At 47.7% G+C, this 20,868-nt stretch overlaps 1 protein-coding gene across 6 annotated transcripts in view; it reads left to right on the top strand.

The window, feature by feature from the left end:
* Window positions 1-20,868, top strand: part of CNOT4 (CCR4-NOT transcription complex subunit 4) — a 534,336-nt gene that overhangs the window by 423,666 nt on the left and 89,802 nt on the right. The window contains exon 11 of one of the 6 annotated variants that reach the window (XM_069227953.1): window positions 16,169-16,359. The exons of 4 other annotated variants lie outside the window; for them this stretch is intronic. In XM_069227953.1, coding sequence (XP_069084054.1) covers window positions 16,169-16,248 — 80 coding nt within the window. In that variant the 3' untranslated portion in view covers window positions 16,249-16,359. Of the gene's footprint in view, window positions 1-16,168; window positions 16,360-20,868 lie in introns of those variants that run through there. One more of the 6 variants, XM_069227952.1, reaches the window with a different exon arrangement.

Raw genomic sequence — 20,868 nt, 5'->3', positions numbered from 1 at the left:
ACTCACACCTTTTGACCAAGCTGAAACTCTACCAGAGTGGTATCCTGGTCGTACTAAGGTTTCATGTCTTTCTGGCTAGCTTCCAAATTCTCCTGTGCGAGTTTCCAGAAGTGGGCTGTCTGGTTGCAGAAGGCGGCCAGCATGTAGCGAATTACATCATGGTGTACCTTCCTGGGAGCTTGCCCCCAGCCCTCTTTCACCGAACTGAGAGGTCCTCTCACAGGGTGCCCATACAGAAGATCAGTAGGTCTGAAACCAATCCCCTTCTTTGGTACCTCCCTGTGGGCGAATAGACATGGTAGGAGGGCGTCTTATTTACGCCTCATGGGTTCGGGTAGACTTGTTACCATGCCTTTCAGGATATGGTAGTCTCTCAACCAAACCCATTGGTTTGGGGGTGGTAAAGCGTGCTTAACTTGTAAGTTACCCCCACATGCCTTCCACATGGCCTTCATGTACAAGGAAATGAAGTTGGTACCGCATCCAGAAACCACGTCCTTGGGGAAACCCACTCGGGTAAAGATCCCCATCAGTGCTCTGGCCACTGCAGGTGCAGCCCTTGTTCTCAGAGGGGTAGCCTCCAGGTACCGGGTGACATGGTCCACCAGGATCAGGATGAACCTGTTGCCCATGGCTGTCTTGGGATCTAGAGGCCCCACAATGTCAATGCACACCTGCTCAAAAGGGGTGCTCACACCAGGAAAGGGTTGTAGAGGGGCCTTGCCTTTCCCCTGTCTTGCCACTTGCATGGCAGGTAAAACAAGACCTTCATAATGCATCTGAGGTCTTCCTCATTTTGGGCCAATAAAAGTGGGTGACAAGCATGTCAGAGGTCTTGTCCTGCCCCACATGACCTGCCAGTGGCACATCACACCCAGTAGGAAGGCTCTGAAATGCTGGGGTATCACCAGCACACAGGCTGCCCAAGGTTCAGGAGCCTTAGGCTCACTATACAGGAGACCCTTTTCCCAATCGGGTGCTTGACAGAGGCATCACCAGCTGCCTGGGGCTCAGCCTGCTGCCAAAGGCCCTTGAGAGTAGGGCACTCCCTCTGCTTAGAAATTCTCCCCTGAGGGACCTCCTCCTTGCTGCCAATTGGTCAGCTGAGGCAGGTTCCCCATTTTGGCCACACCTTCCCCTGTAAGTTCTGGGGCATCTTCATGAAGGTCAGCGTCCTCCTGGACCATGGGAATTTCAGGAGTGGGTTTCCCATGCCCCTTGCCCTTCTTCTTGGCAGACACCTGGGACACTTTTATAGGGTCCAGGTCCTTCTGACCAACCTTGCATGCTGTCATGGACTGTGTGGTCAGGCACACCCGTTCAGGCTACCCCAACATCTCCAAATGTGACCTGAGCTCCACCACCTTCCAGGAAGTGTGCTCCAGGTCTTTGCCAGGCAGACAATCCACAGGTATGGACAGACTCACAGCTACCCTCAAGGAACTTGAGACCTCCAATCCCCATTTAGAGCCACCAAACATTGGCCGTCTCAGTTGTCTACAGCAGAAATGTGGTGAACCACATTAGGAATTACCTGCTTTAAAGACACCAGATGACACAGGATGGTGTTATTGCTGGCTCCTGTCTCTCAGTTCCTCCATCCTATGCTCATTAATGATAACCCACAGCCTATGCTTCTTAGTATTATCAGGGATGTGGCTTCTCTGTACCATTTCACTGTCACCCATGAACACTAGAGTAATCTCAGCTGTTTACCCACCATTAGCTGGGGCCAATTGCTCGCCAAGTGCTACACTTGCCATCCCTTGCGACTGCCCACCAGTGTGGGGCTGTGGCCACTTAGAGCACACGGGAACCCCTGTGAAGCGCCCTTCCTGAAGTGCCTTTCAAAACACTTCCGGGGTCCCTTCCCTGCAGTTTTATCTGATGGGTACCATTTCTTCTTTTCAGTAGGGGGTTGGAACCCTGATCATGTGAACTAGTTTGGTGCCCTTTTGAGAACTCCTTACTGTTGGTTTTGTTCCCCCTCCTTTGTCTACTGTGAACTCTGCCCACCCTTGGCTGGATCTGTCCTCAGAATTGTTTTTGTGGACCCTAGTGCTGACCCAGCGGTCTGCCTCCTTAGCAAGCTCCCTGGGGTCAGAACTTACTACCAATCAAGTGCTGGAACAGCTCTGTAAAACAAACACTAAACATGTGCTCTTTTGCAGTCAAATTGTACAGCCTCTGATAGTCTGTCACATTACTGCCCTTCACCCAACTATCCTGTGCCCTGTAGCAAGAGTCTACACAATCTACCCAGGTCTGAGGAAGAAACTTCACACTCTCCCTAAACTTCTGCCTATACATCTCTGGAGTCAACCCATGTTTCCTGATAAGGGCCTCCTTCAGGGCGGAATATTTTGTCTTATCCTCTTCCTCTGGGGGTAGAAAGGTGTCCCTCCCCTCTGTTAGAAACTGCTTCCACAAACTAGCCCCCCAATCCTCCTTGGGAATCCTGCACATTTGTAAAGCAATCTTGTAAGCTTCAAACCAGCGATCTATATCCTCCCCACCTTGTAGTCAGCTATCAGACTCTTGGGTATATGTACTCTCCTGTCAGAGGACACTGAAGATATGCTGCCACCATCTGCGCTGGACTCAGCCTTCTGGGCTTTCAGGTCCAGCTCCTTCATGCTCAGCTCGTGAGCCAGATAATTTTCCTTTCCTCAGTGACCAATCTCTTTTCCAACATAGCTTTTGCCCGGTCACTCCCCGTTATGGGCTTTGCCAACTCCTACCTGATCCTCATGGCTTCCCATCTGTCCTCCAGCTCCTCTGGGGACATAACTCTAGCGGAAAAACTGCTTCCTGCTTTAGAGGGGACCCTCTGTTTATTGATGCAGGCAGTTCTGGGCTGTCCCACATCTCCGGATGCATGTCCTCCTCGCCATCCACAACACTTCCCTCCTCTGAACACCCATTTGCTTCCCTGGCTGGCAGCCGGCTCTGTGCCGTTTGGAGCACCTTTTTTTTTTTTTTTTTTTTTAAATTTTTTGTAAGGTATTTAAAAGAACACTGAACTCTCTGTGGAAACCTTTGAGCTGGTACACTATAAGTTTAAAATTTCTCCTGCTCAAACTCCACTCCGTTAGTTGCAGATGTTGTCTCTCCAGATGGTTGTTGCAAAAAACTCAGAAAAAAAAAGTTGCCAAAGAGAAAAATAACGTATATTGGTATGTATGTAATGGTCTGTGATATGGAAGTAGTGTACACCAGTCATTGTATGAAATGCAGAAATATAAGTCCTACACTACCGCTGCAACCAATGTTAGAAATTGGGTCTCTAGTTGGCAGAGGTTTGCACTCTGTCCAAGTAGGAACAACAATCCTAGTCAGGCCACTAGAGGACTTTGCCCCTTTCACTGATGGGCCGAGCTGCGCTCTTCAGAATGATGACACTGCCCGCCTCCTGTAGTTTTCCAGAACACTCCCTATGAGATACAGGCAGAGGTGTTCCGGAGTCTAGACTGAGAGATCAGGCTGCTATTATGAGACGGCAGCTGCTCCTGTGTGGCACTGTCTAAACTGAAGCTTGGCGTGTATGAGGGCGGGTTGGCCGTTACAGATCCCCTTCGATATTACTGGGCGACTCAGCTGGTTAATATTAATGATTGGGCATTCACGGAACGGGTGGACAGACAGCTGCTGGTGGGTGAGAGTATGAGCTCGCCCTCTATTTTCGTGGGAGTTTGCGGTCGCTCCCAGCTCACACCGTGACGGTGGTGAAAGCCTGGCATGACGCTCCACATTATCTGGGCTGGTGCTCCACCCTGACAGCACGGACCCCTCCCTGGTGTAGTGATTTGTTGAAGGATTTGAGGACCCTGGGTGGATTCCACAAATGGTCACTGGTGGGGATCGATCACCTGCGAGATGTCTGGAGGGGTCAGGCACTTGTGAAGTTCGAGGTCATGCAGCAGGAATACGTAGCGGTTCAGGTACCTGCAGCTGCGGCATGCTCTGAGGCAGTATGTTCCGAAACACAAGCAGTTGCCGGAGGCAACTCCTCTGGAGGACCGACTCCTGATGGAGCCTCTAGAGTCGAAGGCCATATCCTTGCTTTACAAGAAAATACTGAATAACTCGCCAGGTCCGATGACTGCCCAACGGGCAAAATGGGAGCCAGATTTGGGTACACTGACGAGGACTGGGGAGCAGCAAGACAGGGTCCCAGGGTAGTGGCGATCAAGGCACAGTTCAGACTGATCCAGCTTCGGATTCTTCACAGGGCATACTTTTCCAGGGTAGTGATGCATAGGATGGGTCGGACTCCGAGTGTGCAATGCTTGCGGCCCTGCAGGTTGGCTGCAGACTTATTTGCAAGGGGTGGCCGGGGAGGCGGCTCGGGTCCTTGGAAGGACGGTCCCGCAAGATCCCGGGCTGTTGCTCTGAAATGTAGTGGGAGAGAAACACTGGATGAAGCAGCAGGCAACATGGTTGGCAATAGCAGCTATAGTCGCTAAGCGTAATATAGCGCAGATATGGGACACTGAGTCCCCCACCTAGTCTTCAGGAGTTGAGGTCAGACCTCGACTGGTGCCGCAGTGCGGTAAAAAGTAATCTGACAGCAGGGGGTTCCTGGGGAAGTGGAAGAAAATCTGGGATGGGTGGGGGGCCTACAGGGGAAGAGATTGATCCTTTTGCTTGCTCTGTACTGGTGGGAGGTGTGCAGATGTTGTTTGATGAATTGCTGTGTTCTAAATGGGGAATGTCTGCCTATGATGTCAATTCGATATTGCATTGTTTTGTACTCCCACTCAGAGTTGTTGACAAAAGATGGGTTCTCAATGGTCGTATGTTACATGATGCAATGGCTGTTTTGTTGTTTAATAAAAATAAAAAATAATAATCCTAGTCAGGGCATATAAGATAGTCACCAAAGGTTTCTGTGCTCACTCTCTGGTAGCTTGACTCAGAGCAGTCAGACTTATCTCAGAGGCAATGTGTAAAGTATTTACACACACACACACACACACACACACACACACACACACATATACACACACACACCTCACCCCCTCACCCCCCCCCCTCAAAAAAGGGACTCCACCCCAGTTTAGAAAAATTCCAATGTTAATGTGAGTGAAACTAAATCAAAACAATAAAAATCCAACACACACAAGTTGAAGTTATGAATTTTCAAAGATAAATCAAAATACAGTGCTTAGAAGACAAAACCTCCAACCGGAAGTATCTGGTCGTGCTTGACCGGGGTAAATTCAAAAGTGCAGTCGAAGTGCAGTTCGACCGCGATGGAGAGCGGGCCGGGTACAGAAGTCATACAGACCTGCTGACAGTGCCTATGTTGAGTCGATGCCCAGTAATGTTGCATTGACTCAGGAGAGATTTTGTTGCGATGCATTGTTTCTTGATCAGGCAATGTCGTTTATGCATCTGTCCAGAAGCAGTGAGTACTGGTTCCAATATGTTGGCCAAGCTGGGCAGCAGGGTCAGTGCGTCAGTTCTTGTTTTGCAGCACCACACTTGCTTCCATGGACCCAGGACTGGATTTGGCACTACTTGGCAGAGCAGGACTCGCAGCAGAGGAGCCTAAGTGCTGGTAACAAGATGCAGGGGAAGTCTTTGATATCCATGATACTTCTGAATCAGGAGGGAAGCTCAGTCATGCCCTTGTAAAAACCTTAGATCGCAGGATGTTAGATCCATCCTGTTACTTCCAGGCAAGAGGTAGCAGGCAGCAGAGCAAATGGCAAAGTGGCAGTCCCTCTGGACAGCATAGCTGTCATCCTTCCTGGTAGGATGTCCTCAGTCCAGACATGTTTTGAGTATATGGTGTCTGAGTCCCAGTATTTTTACCCAAAAAGGCATTTTGTGTAGGGGTAACGTCAAAAGAATTATCTGAAGTGCACGTGGATCCCTTTCAACCATTTCTGGCTCCAGACTACCAGCAGGGGGTAATCAGCCCTTTGTGTGAGGGCAGGACACAGCCTATTCAAATGTAAGAGTGAATTGCCTCTCCCTGCCCAAGACGACTATCAGTATGCCAATGTATCGCCTGTCACACCCACGCCTTTCTGTTTTTAGCTATCTGGATAGAATGCACAAATGTAACTGTCGCCTAAACCCAGATGTGTGTCCAGAAACCGGCTAAGGCACTGAATTGTTAAAGTAAGAAAATACCATCTTTCTAAAAGTGGTATTTTCAGACCTGCAATTTAAAAACCAACAATACCAAAAGATGTACTTTTAAATTGTGAGTTGAGACATAAAACTAATTTTTTCTATTGTTTTCTAATTGCAAATTACACTTAAAAGATGTTCCAAGAAAACCCAATATTAGCCTATGGGAGAGATAGTCCTTGCAGTAGTGAAAAATTAATTTAAGAGTTTTTCTCTACCTGGACATGGTAATTTTGAAAGTATATGTCCAACTTTTTTTTTTAAATACGCTGCACCCTGCCCTTGGGGCTGACCAGGGCCTACCTTTGAGGGTGACTTACATGCAATAAAAAGGAAGGTTTGTGCAGGTCGAAATGGCAGTTTAAACTGCGCACATAGGCTCTGCAGTGGCAGGCCTGAGACATGTTTGAAAGGCTACTGTAGAGGATGGCATAAACAGTGCTGCCTCCTCACTAGTAGCATTTGACTTACCGGCCCTGGGCACACAGTGACCTTTACTAGGGACTTACTAGTAAATCAAATATGCTGGTCATGAAGAAGCCAATGTTAACATGTTTTAGACGCAGAACACTTGCACTTTAGCACAGGATAGCAGTTGTGAAGTGCACATAGTCCTGAATCCAGCAAAAATGAAGTCCAGCACACAGTCAAAACAGGAGGTCAGAAAGCAAAAAGTCAGGGGAAACCGCACCAAAAGATGCCAGTTTTAACCATCCATAAATGTGATGGTGTTGGCCCTTGAATAAGAATATAAAAACATATTTTAATTAATCCTTCTGACACTTTGAAGTCTTCCAGTCCATCCCTTTCCTGGATTCTGATGCATTATCTTCCACAAGTGGCCAAAGTTTTTCCAGATTGGGTCCTACAAAGTGGAACACTACATCAAAGATTATTTTGCTCCAGAGTCATGTTATCTGATAGAGACTTCTGGTTGCAGATTCCTTACCTTAGAATTTCCCCCAGGTGTTGGACTGGATCAGGAGATTTTTCTCCAAGCAGTACCCTTGCGCACCGTCAGGTGGCGTCAGTCGACTCCGCGTCCACTGTTGGCATTATAGTTGCTGTGATGACGTCATGGTCATATATAGGTGCCACCCCTACGAGCAGATCTGGAGAAGAGCTACCCTCAGGCGCTTTTTGACTGACCTTTTGACGAAGTTTCTTGACCTACTTGGTGCGTTGAGATGTCTTCCCGCAAGACCGGATTCAAGTCGTTTGACTCCTGTCACTGCATGGTCAGTTACGGATCAGCACCTCATGTGCATGTGGTGCCTGGAGCCTGACCATAGCCTGAAGTCGCTCAGGCTTGTTCAAGAGGAAGGTCACGAGACCGCTCACGGAACCATAATCACTCGTCCTTGTTCCTCTCCAAATCGTAGTGTCAATGGGGACTTTGCTCTCCAGGTTGGATCCTGACCCTTATGCCTATGGGAACAGGTACAGTGAGAGTATGGAGGGGTTGCTAAACCCTTTAGAATTCCACCTAGAAGATCATGAAATGGACTGGGATCAGGAACTGTGAGACACCAGTGGCCCTGATACCTCCCCTGACACTGGCATGCTATCTACCCCTAATATGGCTACAGAGGAAGGAGCCTCTTATTCGGTGGTGGTAAGAGCGGCTGAGGTTCTGGGCCTCGAGCTGCCTTCGGTGGCTGTCAGTACTAACCTCCTGGCTGCAGTGCTTCAGCTCGGGGCTTCTACGCTGGAACCCCTTTTGCCCTTCAATGAAACCCTCACTGATGTCCTGCTGGGAATGTGGTCTAAATACAGCACAGGGCTCCTGTCAACAGGACAATTTTCCGCCACCATAGCCTTGCGCTTAACGATCCTAAATTCCATACCCATCATCCCACGCCTGAGAGTTTGGTCATCCAGGCTTCTTCCTCTTCTGGCGCCTTCCTATCTGCACCCCCTGATAGGGAATCAAAACGACTGAACCAACTTGGGAAGAGGTTAATCGTTTCCTCCAGTCTGGCATTGAGGTCCGTGTTCACCTCATGCCTTTTGGGCCGCTATTCCCGTATATAATGGGATGCAGTCGCGCAGGTGCTGCCATAGGTCCGGGAGGAGACCTGGGGCATTCTTTCCCAAGCTGTTGCTGATGGGAGAGATGCAGCCAAGTTCACAATTCGTTGTGGGCTGGACACGACCGAATCACTAGGCAGATCTTTTGTGTCAACGGTGGCCTTGAGGTGTAATGCTTGGTTAAGGATGTCTGGCTTTTCGGGGATGTCCAGCAATGCTTATGCTTATGAACATGCCCTTCCATGACGCCCGTATCTTCAGAAACAAAGCGGCCTCGGCCCTCGGGCACTTTAAGGAGTAACAGGCTATGGTTCAGTACCTTGGCCTCACAGCTGCCCCTCACCCCCCTCAGTCCCCTTTCCCCCATTTCAGGTCTCTGGAAGAGGCACCCAACTGCATCCATTACCCTCCAGACACCGTGCCGCGCATGCTGCCCAGTCTGCATGGCCGTGGGCTCCAAGGTCCCTGTGAATTAAGGAGCCAAGGGTCAGCTCAGTCCATCTCCCTTCCCCCCCCTCCCCACCCCCTTATATTTAGCCTCCAAACCTTCCTAGTTCATCGCTTCTTCATGGACCAGTTGGAGGCAGGATTCGGCCACTGGGAATCCATCACAGCGGACAGGTGGGTTTTGCAAATTGTCCCAAGGGGCCACTCCCTCCCCTTCGAGACTACCCCTCCTGCCACCACTTGACACTTCTCAGCGAGGAAGTTACAGCTTTCTTGGCCAAGGAAGCCATAGAGAGGGTCCCTGTGCCAGAAGTAGGTAATGGTTGTTATTACTGCTACTTCCTGGTGCCCAAGAAGGACAAGGGCCTCCACCCTATTCTAGACCTCTGGTCCCTCAATCTCTTCCGCATAAAGGAAAACTTCAGAATGCTCACTCTGGCTCAGGTCTTTTCTGCCCTAGACCCTGGAGACGGGATGGTAGCGTTGGCAGGCCTGTCCTGCCTGCCCACAGATGTTACTTGCGGTTCGTGGTAGGTCACAAGCACTTTCAGTTTACTGTGCTCCCCTTTGGCCTTACCAGCACCCCTCGGGTGTTCACAAAGGTGATGGCGATGGTCGCAACTCCTCTGCACAAACTAGGGGTTTGTCTTCCCCTACCTAGATGACGGGTGTTGAAGGCGGGCTTGCCCCTGGCTGTCGTCTTTCACCTCCAGACTAGGGCAAACCTCTTGCATTCGTTGAGGTTCACTATAAATGTGCCATAGTCCCACCTGACTCCTCCACAGAAGCTCCTTTTCATCGGGGCTGTTCTGGACACATTGCGGTTTCAGGCCTAGCCTCCCGAGTGGCGAGTCCAGGATATTCATGCTATGGTACCGATGTTTCAGCCTCTGTCCTGTGTTTCAGTGAGGATGACTAAGGCTGCTGGGCCTCATGGCCTCCTGCATCCTGCTGGTCACACATGCCAGATGGCATATGCAGGCTCTACAGTGGGACCTGAAGTTCCAGTGGGCACAGCATCAGGGGAATCTCTGACATGGTCTAGATCTGGGAGGGAACTGCGCAAGATCTACAGTGGTGGCTTTCAAACCGCGATTGGGTCACAGACTAATCCCTCTCCCTTCCCCAACCAGATCTAACAGTAGTGACAGATGCATAACTCCTGAGATGTGGTGGTCACCTGGCGGAGATTAGAGGCATCTGGTCTCCGCGGAGTCCATGCTCCACATAAACCTTCTGGAGCTCAGGGCGATCATTCTTACATTGAAAGCATTCCTTCCGTCTCTCAAAGGGAAGGTGGTGCAGGTGTTCACATACAACACCAGCGCAATGTGGTACTGCAACAAGCAGGGCGGTGGGGTTGTGGACTCTTTGTCCAGAGGCCCTGCCTCTCTGGATGTGGCTGAAACGTCGGGGATATCCCTGAAGGTTCAACATATAGCAGGCTCTCTGAACACCAGAGCAGACTAACTCGGCCACCAATGCATGGTTGATCACAAATGGCGTCTCCTTCCGGAGGTGGTGCAATGTCTCTTTCAGCAGTGGGGAGAGCCTTGGTTAGATCTGTTCACCTCCGCAGAGAACGCACGATTTTAACTGTTTTGCGCACTGGAGTTTCCAAGGTGACACTCGCTCGGCGACGCTTTTCATCTCAAGTAGAACTCAGGCCTCCTATGTGCTTCTGCCCAGAGTTCTCAAGAAGTTCAAGAACGACCAGGCCCAAGTAATTCTTGTGGCTCTGGACTGGGCACTTAGAGCATGGTACCCAGCGCTTCTGAGCATGGCCATCAGTCCTCCACTCATCCTGCCTCTTCAGGAGGATTGTCTGTTGCAGCTGCAGGGGACAGTTCTCCACCTGAACCTGTCCAGCCTCTGCCTTCTTGCATGGAGATTTAGCAGTGATAGTTGACAGCTTTCGACCTTGCGTCCAAAGTCTAATGTTATCTTGGCAGCCAGTTGTCCCTCCACCAAAACGTATACGCCTGTCATTGGAATACATTTGTGGCATGGTATACCAACAAGTCTGTCGATCCCCTTTCTGCACCTCTGTCTGAAGTTCTTTTGTATGTGCTATCTCTTGCCCAGCATGGCTCTGCTTTGGACCCCCTTAAGGGTTATCTGTCTGCCATTTCTGCTTTCCTCATACTACCTACCTGATCAACCCTCCTTGTTTAAATCTCCCATTGTTGGGAAATTCCTTAAAGGTCATACCCACATGTTTCCGCCTACACCGTTCATAATGCTCCAGTGGGATTTGAACTTGTGACTCCCTTTCCTCGTGTGCTCCTTTTGATCCTCCTCATAATTGCACTCTTCGGCTTCTCACTTTAAATACAGCCTTCCCTGTAGCCATCACCTCTGCACGTGTACTGAGTGCACCACAAGCTCTTTCTTTGAAGCCACCCTTCATTTCTGTCCATCCTGACAAAGTGGTGTTTTGTAAAAGGGCCTCTTTCCTACTCAAGTGGTCACTCTTTCATGTAGGCCAATCCCTCACCTTGCCTACTTTTTACGCACCCCCACATCTCGTAAGGGGGAGAAACTCCCCTGTATTGATCCAAAAAGAGCGTTGGTGTTCTATCGTAATCATACCAAAGACTTCCAAGTGGACGATCAACTCTTTGTTGGTTATGTAGGTGCAAAGAAAGGATGGGTGGTGCAGAAAAGGACCATCTCTAGATGGGTTGTTCTCTGCATCAAAATCTGCTACGCTTTGTCTAAGAAACAACCCCCTGAGAGTTTGTGTGCTCACTCTACCAGAGCAACTGCTGCAACCACTGCGTTAGTATGCAGAGTTCCAGTCCTGGACATTTGCCAGGCAGCAACATGGGCGTCCCTGCTCATGTTCACTAAACACTACTGCCTGGACAGTCAGGTCCACAGGGATGGCTACTTCGGCCGTTCGGTCATGCGTGACTTCCTAGTATGATCTTAGTTTGCAGACCCATCTCTGGGGATGATATTGCTTGGGTATCTATTCTGAGGTAAGGAATCTGCAACTAGAAGTCTATCAGATAAACAAGTTACTTACCTTCTGTAACAAATTATCTGGTAGAGACATATTCTAGTGGCAGATTCTTTACCGACTCACCCATGCGTCCTATTCTGTGAACTGGTTTCTAAGGACAGGGACTTCAATTTCAGGGCTCTAGTTCTGGAGCACCACTCTCAGGGTTCTTCATGGCTCCGTGCTTCTGGCATAAAAAGTTGTGAAATGAAACTGATGTCAGCGCGCTGAGATGGCACCTATATACGACCGCAACATCATCACGGCAACCACGACACCCGATGATGCGGAGTCGAACTACGCCACCTAACTGCACACAAGGGTACTGCTCAAAGAAAAATCTCTACATAAGGTCTGAAGCCTGGGGAAAATTCTAATGCAAGGAATCTGCAACTAGAATGTCTCTACCAGATAATTTGTTACTGAAGGTAAATCATTTGTTCTTTAGTTGCAGTGAAAACCTCTCTCTCTTACTTAGTTGTTCCGTAATGAACACTGCTTCGACACATCCAAAACTCGCCAAAAAGTATTCAACAAAAGTGTTGCAGTTAGTCAAAACATGACATGAGGTAGTACTTCCCCGGATCTGCGCATAGGCAGCCACGTAAAGAAAAGAATTGACGTCAGCGCACCGGGGTGGCACCTATAGATGCCCGCAGAGTCGATTGATACCACCTGACAGCGCGCAGGGATACTGCTCAAAGAAAAATCTCCGGATCCAGTTTGACACCTGGGAGGAAATTCTAAGATAATTAGTTTCTGAAACTAGAATGTCTCTACCAGATATATTGTTACTAAAGGTAAGTAACTTGTACATCATAGGTTCTCGAATTCTTACTGAAGGTGGGATGGTTAGGTCACATTAAAGATTAAATGGAAGAGCCTTCCAGTGTTTTGCAGCTAGGAACTAAACAAAAAGTAGCCACTAATATGCATCTTACTAATGTAAGAGAGTACAATATTGTAACTGTGAAAAGAGTTACAAAAGGAATTTAAAGGATGATACACAGGATGTATAAAAGACACAGTGGCATATATGTAATGTCTTGAAGATTGCACGCTTAGCCACTGGAAGCTAGGAGGGAGCTGCCAAATTTGATGTCAGTGAGGAATGGGCAAAAAGGCCCAGCATGAGTAAGGGAGTCCTATTCTTGATTATTGGAGCTGAACAGATGTCAAAAAGGCCAAGGTAAAGTGGATTCCAGTTATTCAAACTAGAAAGAACATTACATTGGGCTACATGCTTCTGATAGGTGAAAGCAGAGGAATAATTTTGGGTAATCTGTGGGTGTAGTTAATGCATGAAGATGAAATGAATTTTGATTGCACGGAAAAGGATAGATCTTTCTCAATGGGAAAATGTAGTTTTTATTTCTAAGTCTTGGCTAGGGTAGACGGCTTTCCAAGCTCAGTAGGCCACCAATGACAACACCAGAGGGAAGTTCCTCAAAAATCAGGGCATCAATGTTATTGCAGTCCAGTTCTAAGGAATTGGTTTCCATCCAGACGGCAACTGCAGATAGACCGGAATGAAACCTTTTTTGGGGTTTCTCGAGCTTATTGTTGAATGAAGCAATGAGTTTGGTGTCATCCACATAATGCTGGAAGGAGGCAAATAAGCTAACTGAAGAAGCCAAACTGGTAGGAAAGATACAGCTTAGCGCTAAGGGCCATATGTACAAACCCATTTTCCCATAGACACAGAATGGGTAAAACCCTTTGGTACATCTGGCCCTTAGTGAGGGAACCTCTGCAGGAAAGAACATTGAATGAAGAACAAAGACATACGCTAGGCCAAGGTTGTATATCAAATACCTAAATGGGGCAATAATTTAGTGTGTTGGTTGGAAATAGAATTAGTTGCTGCACTTGCAAGTAAGATCAAGGCTCCTCACCTTCTCTGTGCTAAGAATCTCAGATCATCTCATACAGCTAGCAGAGCTACGACTGCACCCTTTACATGTTTGAAGGATGAGGGGAAGGCGAATGAGGGTGATTACAAGAAAATCAGTAGCTTCCATAAAAGCAAAAATTTGACAGTTGATTTAATTTCCTACAATTTTGAATGGTAAAAAAGCAAAGTTAAAAAAAAAGTAGGTCTTCCCATTGGTTAAGAACCATGGTAGAAAGATGTGTCCGATTTGTAACACACTCTGTTATGATGGTATTCGTTTATTCATGGGGTTAGGCTTTATTATCCCAATATTTGATCTTTTAATAGTACTTTTTCTTCGTGTAAGCGCATACCTAACATTTCCCACTCTTAATGGTGTAGTGCATTGAAGTGGTGCCAATAGAAGATTTCACACCTTATTCCCATTTGTATCTAAACAGATGGTCTCCGAAAAAGGGTACCCTATAGATTCCATTCCTGTAACTGCAGCAGTTCACCCCTCTTTTGGTGTAACAAAAGGGATCTTCCTTGCCTAAGGGAACGATGATTCAACTTTTATTAAGTAAGAATGACTTACTTTGTTGTGGTTGTGAAGCATATCATTAGAATGTTTCTATTAATGAACAAAGGATTCTTATATTTAAGAGTTTGAAACATTTTGGACAGAATCAGTTGACTGCTTTCAGTTTGAAAAACATAGAGATATAAAACCTTTGGTGTTTGGGTGGCGGAGAGGTTTGAAATTGAATCTTTAACCATTTGCACAACTTTTGATTACCTCAGAGTTGCTCTTTGGCCCAAAATGACTATGATTGGCGTTAGAATAGTAAATGATTACAATTTAGGTAATAGTTTTAAATTATGGCCAAGACACCCATTTAAACTTCTTTTCTTTTTTACTTTAAGTACATATTTTTCAACTACATATAAAATGTTAGAATTACAGGTTTTGAGCTATATTTGTATGAATTAAAAAGCTTAAACTAGGTGTATTGGTTTTAATACAACATGACTGGCACATCAGTGGGCTGGTGCACAAGGCAGCCAGTCATGCTCTGCTTTTTCACAGATCCATGTGTTTTATGTACATTGATGAAGCTACACCTAATTTCTACACAAAGGAAGAGAAGCTTGCTGCCTCTGTCCAAAGAGTTGGTGGAGTTACTTTATAACCTAACTTAAAGCCAGAACAAATTCCCTCATGTTATTGGTGCAGGTCTCCTGATAGTCTGAACTGATGCATGTGTATTCCTCTGTATAGTCAGTCTGTGTTGGAGGGCAGAAAATGTTTTTTTCTTTAGAGTGAAAACACTCAACAGTGTCTTTGCACCGTAAGGATGTGGCTTTTCATTTAATTAGAGTGAATTAGAGTGAATTTTTGAAAAGATGTCAAACTTGTGCATGCATTTTCACCAGTATTCTTGATACACTATATAGTGTAGAGTACTAGATTATTCATGCTACTCCTATCCCCAGTATGGGATTACCATTTCCTAAGCACTAAAAAAAAATCTGTTTCAGTGTAATCTTTCTGTTCCAGCCAAGAGTAAGATCTTTCATTCATATCAAACCTTTAGTTGTGAAGATATATTTAATTGTAAGTCAGGTAGGCTGACACCAGGATCGGATGTAGGTCTGGATTTTGTGTATCAGGAGAGTTTTCTGTTTTACCCGAGTGTGAGGATGTCACGTTTCCAAGGGAGAATCAATTCCTGTTCTGCATCTAAATGGGGGTTTACTGTTGCATGGGGACTCATTGGAATTGACTAGGGATTTACTCTTAAGGGCATAACCTCATGGAATCCCCTTGTTTCCATGAGTGTCTGTATCATAGTGAATGCCCATGCCCTTTCTGGAGGTCTTACACTCAAGTTGCTGTATATTCCTATCTGTGCGTATGTGTTGCTATCCCTTGGAGTGGATAGGGTATTAGCTGTTCTGCAGATTCTGAAGAGACGGTGGGTAAGAGGGGCTTGCTGTCCAGATGTGTGTATTTTTCCTGTATGTCACTGACCGGTGTGTCTTTGTCCCAAGACTACACAATTTCCACAGGAAGAACCAGACAGGGGTAAGGCTTATGAAAAAAATAAACAATAACTAAATGTTCTTGGTTAGAAGGGAATGCATGATACACAGGAAGGAGTATTTCCCAAGCTGACTGCCATCAGCAGAGCTCCTATGTCCAAGGCAAAGTTTTGACCCATACAGTTTCCACCATGTAGGAGGTGGGATCTGCCAACCTGAAAATGGCATTTCCGAAGTCTAACTCTCAAAATTTCTGGGACTTCCCCTCTGCATACGCAAATATGGTAACCCACCTGTCCTTTGCATCTGTCTTCTGTGCATCTAAATCCAGTTGCCACCAGCAAAGCATGCATTATCACACCCTCACCAATATGGCCACAGCAGACTGGATGCCTTCCATGGAATAAGGCTAGGGAGGAGGCAGATAGGAATGAATTGATGCACTGGTAGTTCTGATACCTTTAGAAAAAATGGGGGAAACAGGCGCCACCGGGGAACTCATATTCTTTCAACAAAATTCCCAAGGCCACAAGAGGAGTGACAGTTCACGTCTTTAAAGGAGAAATTCCAATGATAGAATATGTTATAACATTCTGTCCTTGTCTGCCTAATTCTATCAGGTGGAAGTAGAGCTCAACGGAACTCTGGAGTGAGCCTTTTGAAGAGCCTGGCCTTTGCAGGGCGGCATCAGCGGAGGTGACTCAATCATCATGAGGCAGCTGTTAAAGGAAGGAACTATTTTAAGAGCACTGTTTCTAGTGATTATGCTGGAATTTCCTGTAACCTAAAATAAAGATATTCCTTGACCCACACTGTGAGCATGTGGTAATCTTTAGTTTGTTACATGACCTCTTTGCATTCAAATACCCAAAGTTCCTCGGTTCAGAGTCACACTTAGTCTTATGAATATTATCTAATAATTTAAATGGGCTTGGCAGTAAGACATACATCCTTAGTATATGACAACACGTACAAGCCAACAACACATTGTCAAAGCCAATAGGTCTCGCTTATACAAGAGCTTTTGGCCTTAGCAATGTATTTTGCCATGTTGTACACCACAGTAGCGGCTGTTCAGCATGGATAAATGTTAGTGGTGTGGAGTGGGGGAGTAGAGTTTCAGAGTGGATTTTTTTTTTTTATGTTGTGGAGTAGGAGGAGTAGTATCGTTGAGTAGAGTTCATTGGCAAAGTGTCATGGAGTAGTATGGAATAGGGTGGGATGGTTTGGCGCGGATTGAGTTAGTGGGGTGAATGGAATAGAGTGGGGTAGATTGAGTGGAGTGGGGTTGATTGGTGTGGGGTGGATTGGATTGGGGTAGAGTGAATTGAAATAGGGTGAGGTGGATGGGGTTGGGGTGGATTAGAGTGGGGTAGATAAAATGGGATTGGGCAGTTTAGATTGGAGTGATAGTGGTGGATTAGATTGGACTGAAGTGGGATGGATTAGAGTGAACCGGAGTGGGGTGGATTGGACTGTAGTGAAATGTTTTGGGATAGGGATGGGCTGGATGGATTGGAGTGGGACGGGCTAGATGGATTGTAGTGGGGAGGACAACTAGGATGGGTTGGAGAGGGGTGGATTGGATTGGGGTGTGGTGGGCTGCAGTGGGATGGATGGGATTGTATTGGGGTGGGATGTGTTGGTTTGTAGTGGGGTCGATGGATTGGAGGTGGGAGGATTGGATTGGATTGGAGGTGGGAGGATTGGATTGGATTGGAGGTGGGAGGTAGGACTGGATTGGAGGTGGGAGGTAGGACTGGATTGGAGGTGGGAGGTGGGAGGGAGGATTGGAGGTGGGAGGGAGGACTGGATTGGAGGTGGGAGGGAGGACTGGATTGGAGGTGGGAGGGAGGGAGGACTGGATTGGAGGTGGGAGGGAGGGAGGACTGGATTGGTGTTGGGAGGGAGGGAGGACTGGATTGGTGTTGGGAGGGAGGGAGGGAGGACTGGATTGGTGTTGGGAGGGAGGGAGGGAGGACTGGATTGGTGTTGGGAGGGAGGGAGGGAGGACTGGATTGGTGTTGGGAGGGAGGGAGGACTGGATTGGTGTTGGGAGGGAGGGAGGGAGGACTGGATTGGTGTTGGGAGGGAGGGAGGGAGGACTGGATTGGTGTTGGGAGGGAGGGAGGGAGGACTGGATTGGTGTTGGGAGGGAGGGAGGGAGGACTGGATTGGTGTTGGGAGGGAGGGAGGACTGGATTGGAGTTGGGAGGGAGGGAGGGAGGACTGGATTGGAGTTGGGAGGGAGGGAGGGAGGACTGGATTGGAGTTGGGAGGGAGGACTGGACTGGATTGGAGTTGGGAGGGAGGACTGGACTGGATTGGAGTTGGGAGGGAGGACTGGACTGGATTGGAGTTGGGAGGGAGGACTGGACTGGATTGGAGGTGGGAGGACTGGACTGGATTGGAGGTGGGAGGGAGGGAGGACTGGATTGGAGGTGGGAGGGAGGGAGGACTGGATTGGAGGTGGGAGGGAGGGAGGACTGGATTGGAGGTGGGAGGGAGGGAGGACTGGATTGGAGGTGGGAGGGAGGGAGGACTGGATTGGAGGTGGGAGGGAGGGAGGACTGGATTGGAGGTGGGAGGGAGGGAGGACTGGATTGGAGGTGGGAGGGAGGGAGGACTGGATTGGAGGTGGGAGGGAGGGAGGACTGGATTGGAGGTGGGAGGGAGGGAGGACTGGATTGGAGGTGGGAGGGAGGGAGGACTGGATTGGAGGTGGGAGGGAGGGAGGACTGGATTGGAGGTGGGAGGGAGGACTGGATTGGAGGTGGGAGGGAGGGAGGACTGGATTGGAGGTGGGAGGGAGGGAGGGCTGGATTGGAGGTGGGAGGGAGGGAGGGCTGGATTGGAGGTGGGAGGGAGGGCTGGATTGGGGTGTGGTGGGCTGCGGATAGATAGATGGATGGATGGGACTGGATTGGATTGAATTGGAGTTGGTTAGACTGGATGGATTCAATTGGAGTACAGTGAACTGGACTCTACTGGGATGGTGTAGAGTGGGGAGGGGTGGATTGGAGTGGGGTGTGCTGAATTGGATTACGGTGTGCTGAATTGGATTACGGTGTGCTGAATTGGATTACGGTGTGCTGAATTGGATTACGGTGTGCTGAATTGGATTACGGTTGGGTGTATTGGATAGCGGTTGGGTGTATTGGATAGCGGTTGGGTGTATTGGATAGCGGTTGGGTGTATTGGATAGCGGTTGGGTGTATTGGATAGCGGTTGGGTGTATTGGATAGCGGTTGGGTGTATTGGATAGAGGTTGGGTGTATTGGATAGCGGTTGGGTGTATTGGATAGCGGTTGGGTGTATTGGATAGCGGTTGGGTGTATTGGATAGAGGTGGGGTGGAGTGTATTGGAGTGGGGTGTATTGCAGTGGGGTAGATTAAGGTGGTTTGGAGTATGGTGGATTAATATGGACTGGAATGGGGTGGATTAGAGTGGGACAGATTGTTTTGAATTGAAGTGGAGCTGATGGAAGTGAGATGGACTGGACTGGGGATTGTTAGGATTGGAGTGGGGCTGTTGGTTTGGAGTGGGGCAGTTGTTTTTTTGGATGGGAGTGGGGCAGATTGTTTTTTTTGGATGGGAGTGGGGCAGATTGTTTTTTTTGGATGGGAGTGGGGCAGATTGTTTTTTTTGGATGGGAGTGGGGCAGATTGTTTTTTTGGATGGGAGTGGGGCAGATTGTTTTTTGGATGGGAGTGGGGCAGATTGTTTTTTGGATGGGAGTGGGGCAGATTGGGAGTGGGGCAGATTGGGAGTGGGGCAGATTGGGAGTGGGGCAGATTGGGAGTGGGGCAGATTGGGAGTGGGGCAGATTGGGAGTGGGGCAGATTGGGAGTGGGGCAGATTGGGAGTGGGGCAGATTGGGAGTGGGGCGGCGTTAGTGGGTTGGAGTGAGTGGTTTGGATTGGATTGGGGTGAGTGGTTTGGATTGGATTGGGGTGAGTGGTTTGGATTGGATTGGATTGGGGTGAGTGGTTTGGATTGGATTGGGGTGAGTGGTTTGGATTGGATTGGATTGGGGTGAGTGGTTTGGATTGGATTGGATTGGGGTGAGTGGTTTGGATTGGATTGGATTGGGGTGAGTGGTTTGGATTGGATTGGATTGGGGTGAGTGGTTTGGATTGGATTGGATTGGATTGGGGTGAGTGGTTTGGATTGGATTGGATTGGATTGGGGTGAGTGGATTGGATTGGATTGGATTGGATTGGGGTGAGTGGATTGGATTGGATTGGGGTGAGTGGTTTGGATTGGATTGGGGTGAGTGGTTTGGTTTGGATTGGATTGGATTGGGGTGAGTGGTTTGGTTTGGATTGGATTGGATTGGATTGGATTGGGGTGAGTGGTTTGGTTTGGATTGGATTGGATTGGATTGGATTGGGGTGAGTGGTTTGGTTTGGATTGGATTGGATTGGATTGGGGTGAGTGGTTTAGGATAAAGTGAGATGAAGTGGGGTGGATTGGAGTGGGGTGTACTGCATGTTGATGTTAAAGCATCATTTCAGAAATTACACATAGTAAAGAAACGAAATTGCTTTGTAATATTTTGAACAAGTTAATTGGCTTCTTTTGAGAAGAGCGCCCACAAGCAAAAACAAAAGAAAACATGAGTGGAAAGTGAAAAAAAACGACTTGGTAAAATAAAATTTACAACAAAAAAAAAAGGTAGCTTTAAAAAAATAAAACTTTGCAATTTTGTTTGTCCTACTGGACACGTTTTTGCCAGTCATAATCCTTTTGTTTTCTGGGCACTAGACGTTAAAAAGAGCAAAATAGTACCTCATTTCGAGGCTGTAAAAACGAGTGCCAGGCAAACCAACAAATGTTGAACGACAGGCGGGTTCAGGGTCCTTTGGTGTGCATAATAGTTGCGCAGGGGAGGGTGTGTAGATAGACGTGCGCGGTTAGTAATACTGTAGTGTTTTCAGTGTAGGTACCCGGTCTGAAAGGGCGGTTCAAACATTTTTCTAGTTTTTCTGTGATAAGGTAGGGAATAGTGGTAATTCAGGCCCAGCCTGAAAGATGGTCTGAAAGCTAAGTTCCCTTTTCCCAAGAGTTGATGTTACTGCAAGTTAACTTTATATTTATTCATGGTGCCTTAACCATACTGTTGTTGACCACTTCAAATACCGTTTTGTCTTTGTCTATTCAGGTTTCTAGTAACTATTTTAACAAATCTCCCAGAATGAAAACAACCATGAAGTAATCTTCTTTCTTTTGCCTTAACATGTGTTTAGCCGTGTGGTTATCTTCTGCATGGCAGGACGATATGATAATACACAACAAGAACACACATAGATAAGAGAC

Source organism: Pleurodeles waltl, chromosome 4_1 (genome assembly GCF_031143425.1).
Source record: "Pleurodeles waltl isolate 20211129_DDA chromosome 4_1, aPleWal1.hap1.20221129, whole genome shotgun sequence".
NCBI lineage: Eukaryota > Metazoa > Chordata > Amphibia > Caudata > Salamandridae > Pleurodeles > Pleurodeles waltl.
Note: the sequence above shows the minus strand (reverse complement) of the source record. Positions and strands in the feature narration are given on the sequence as shown.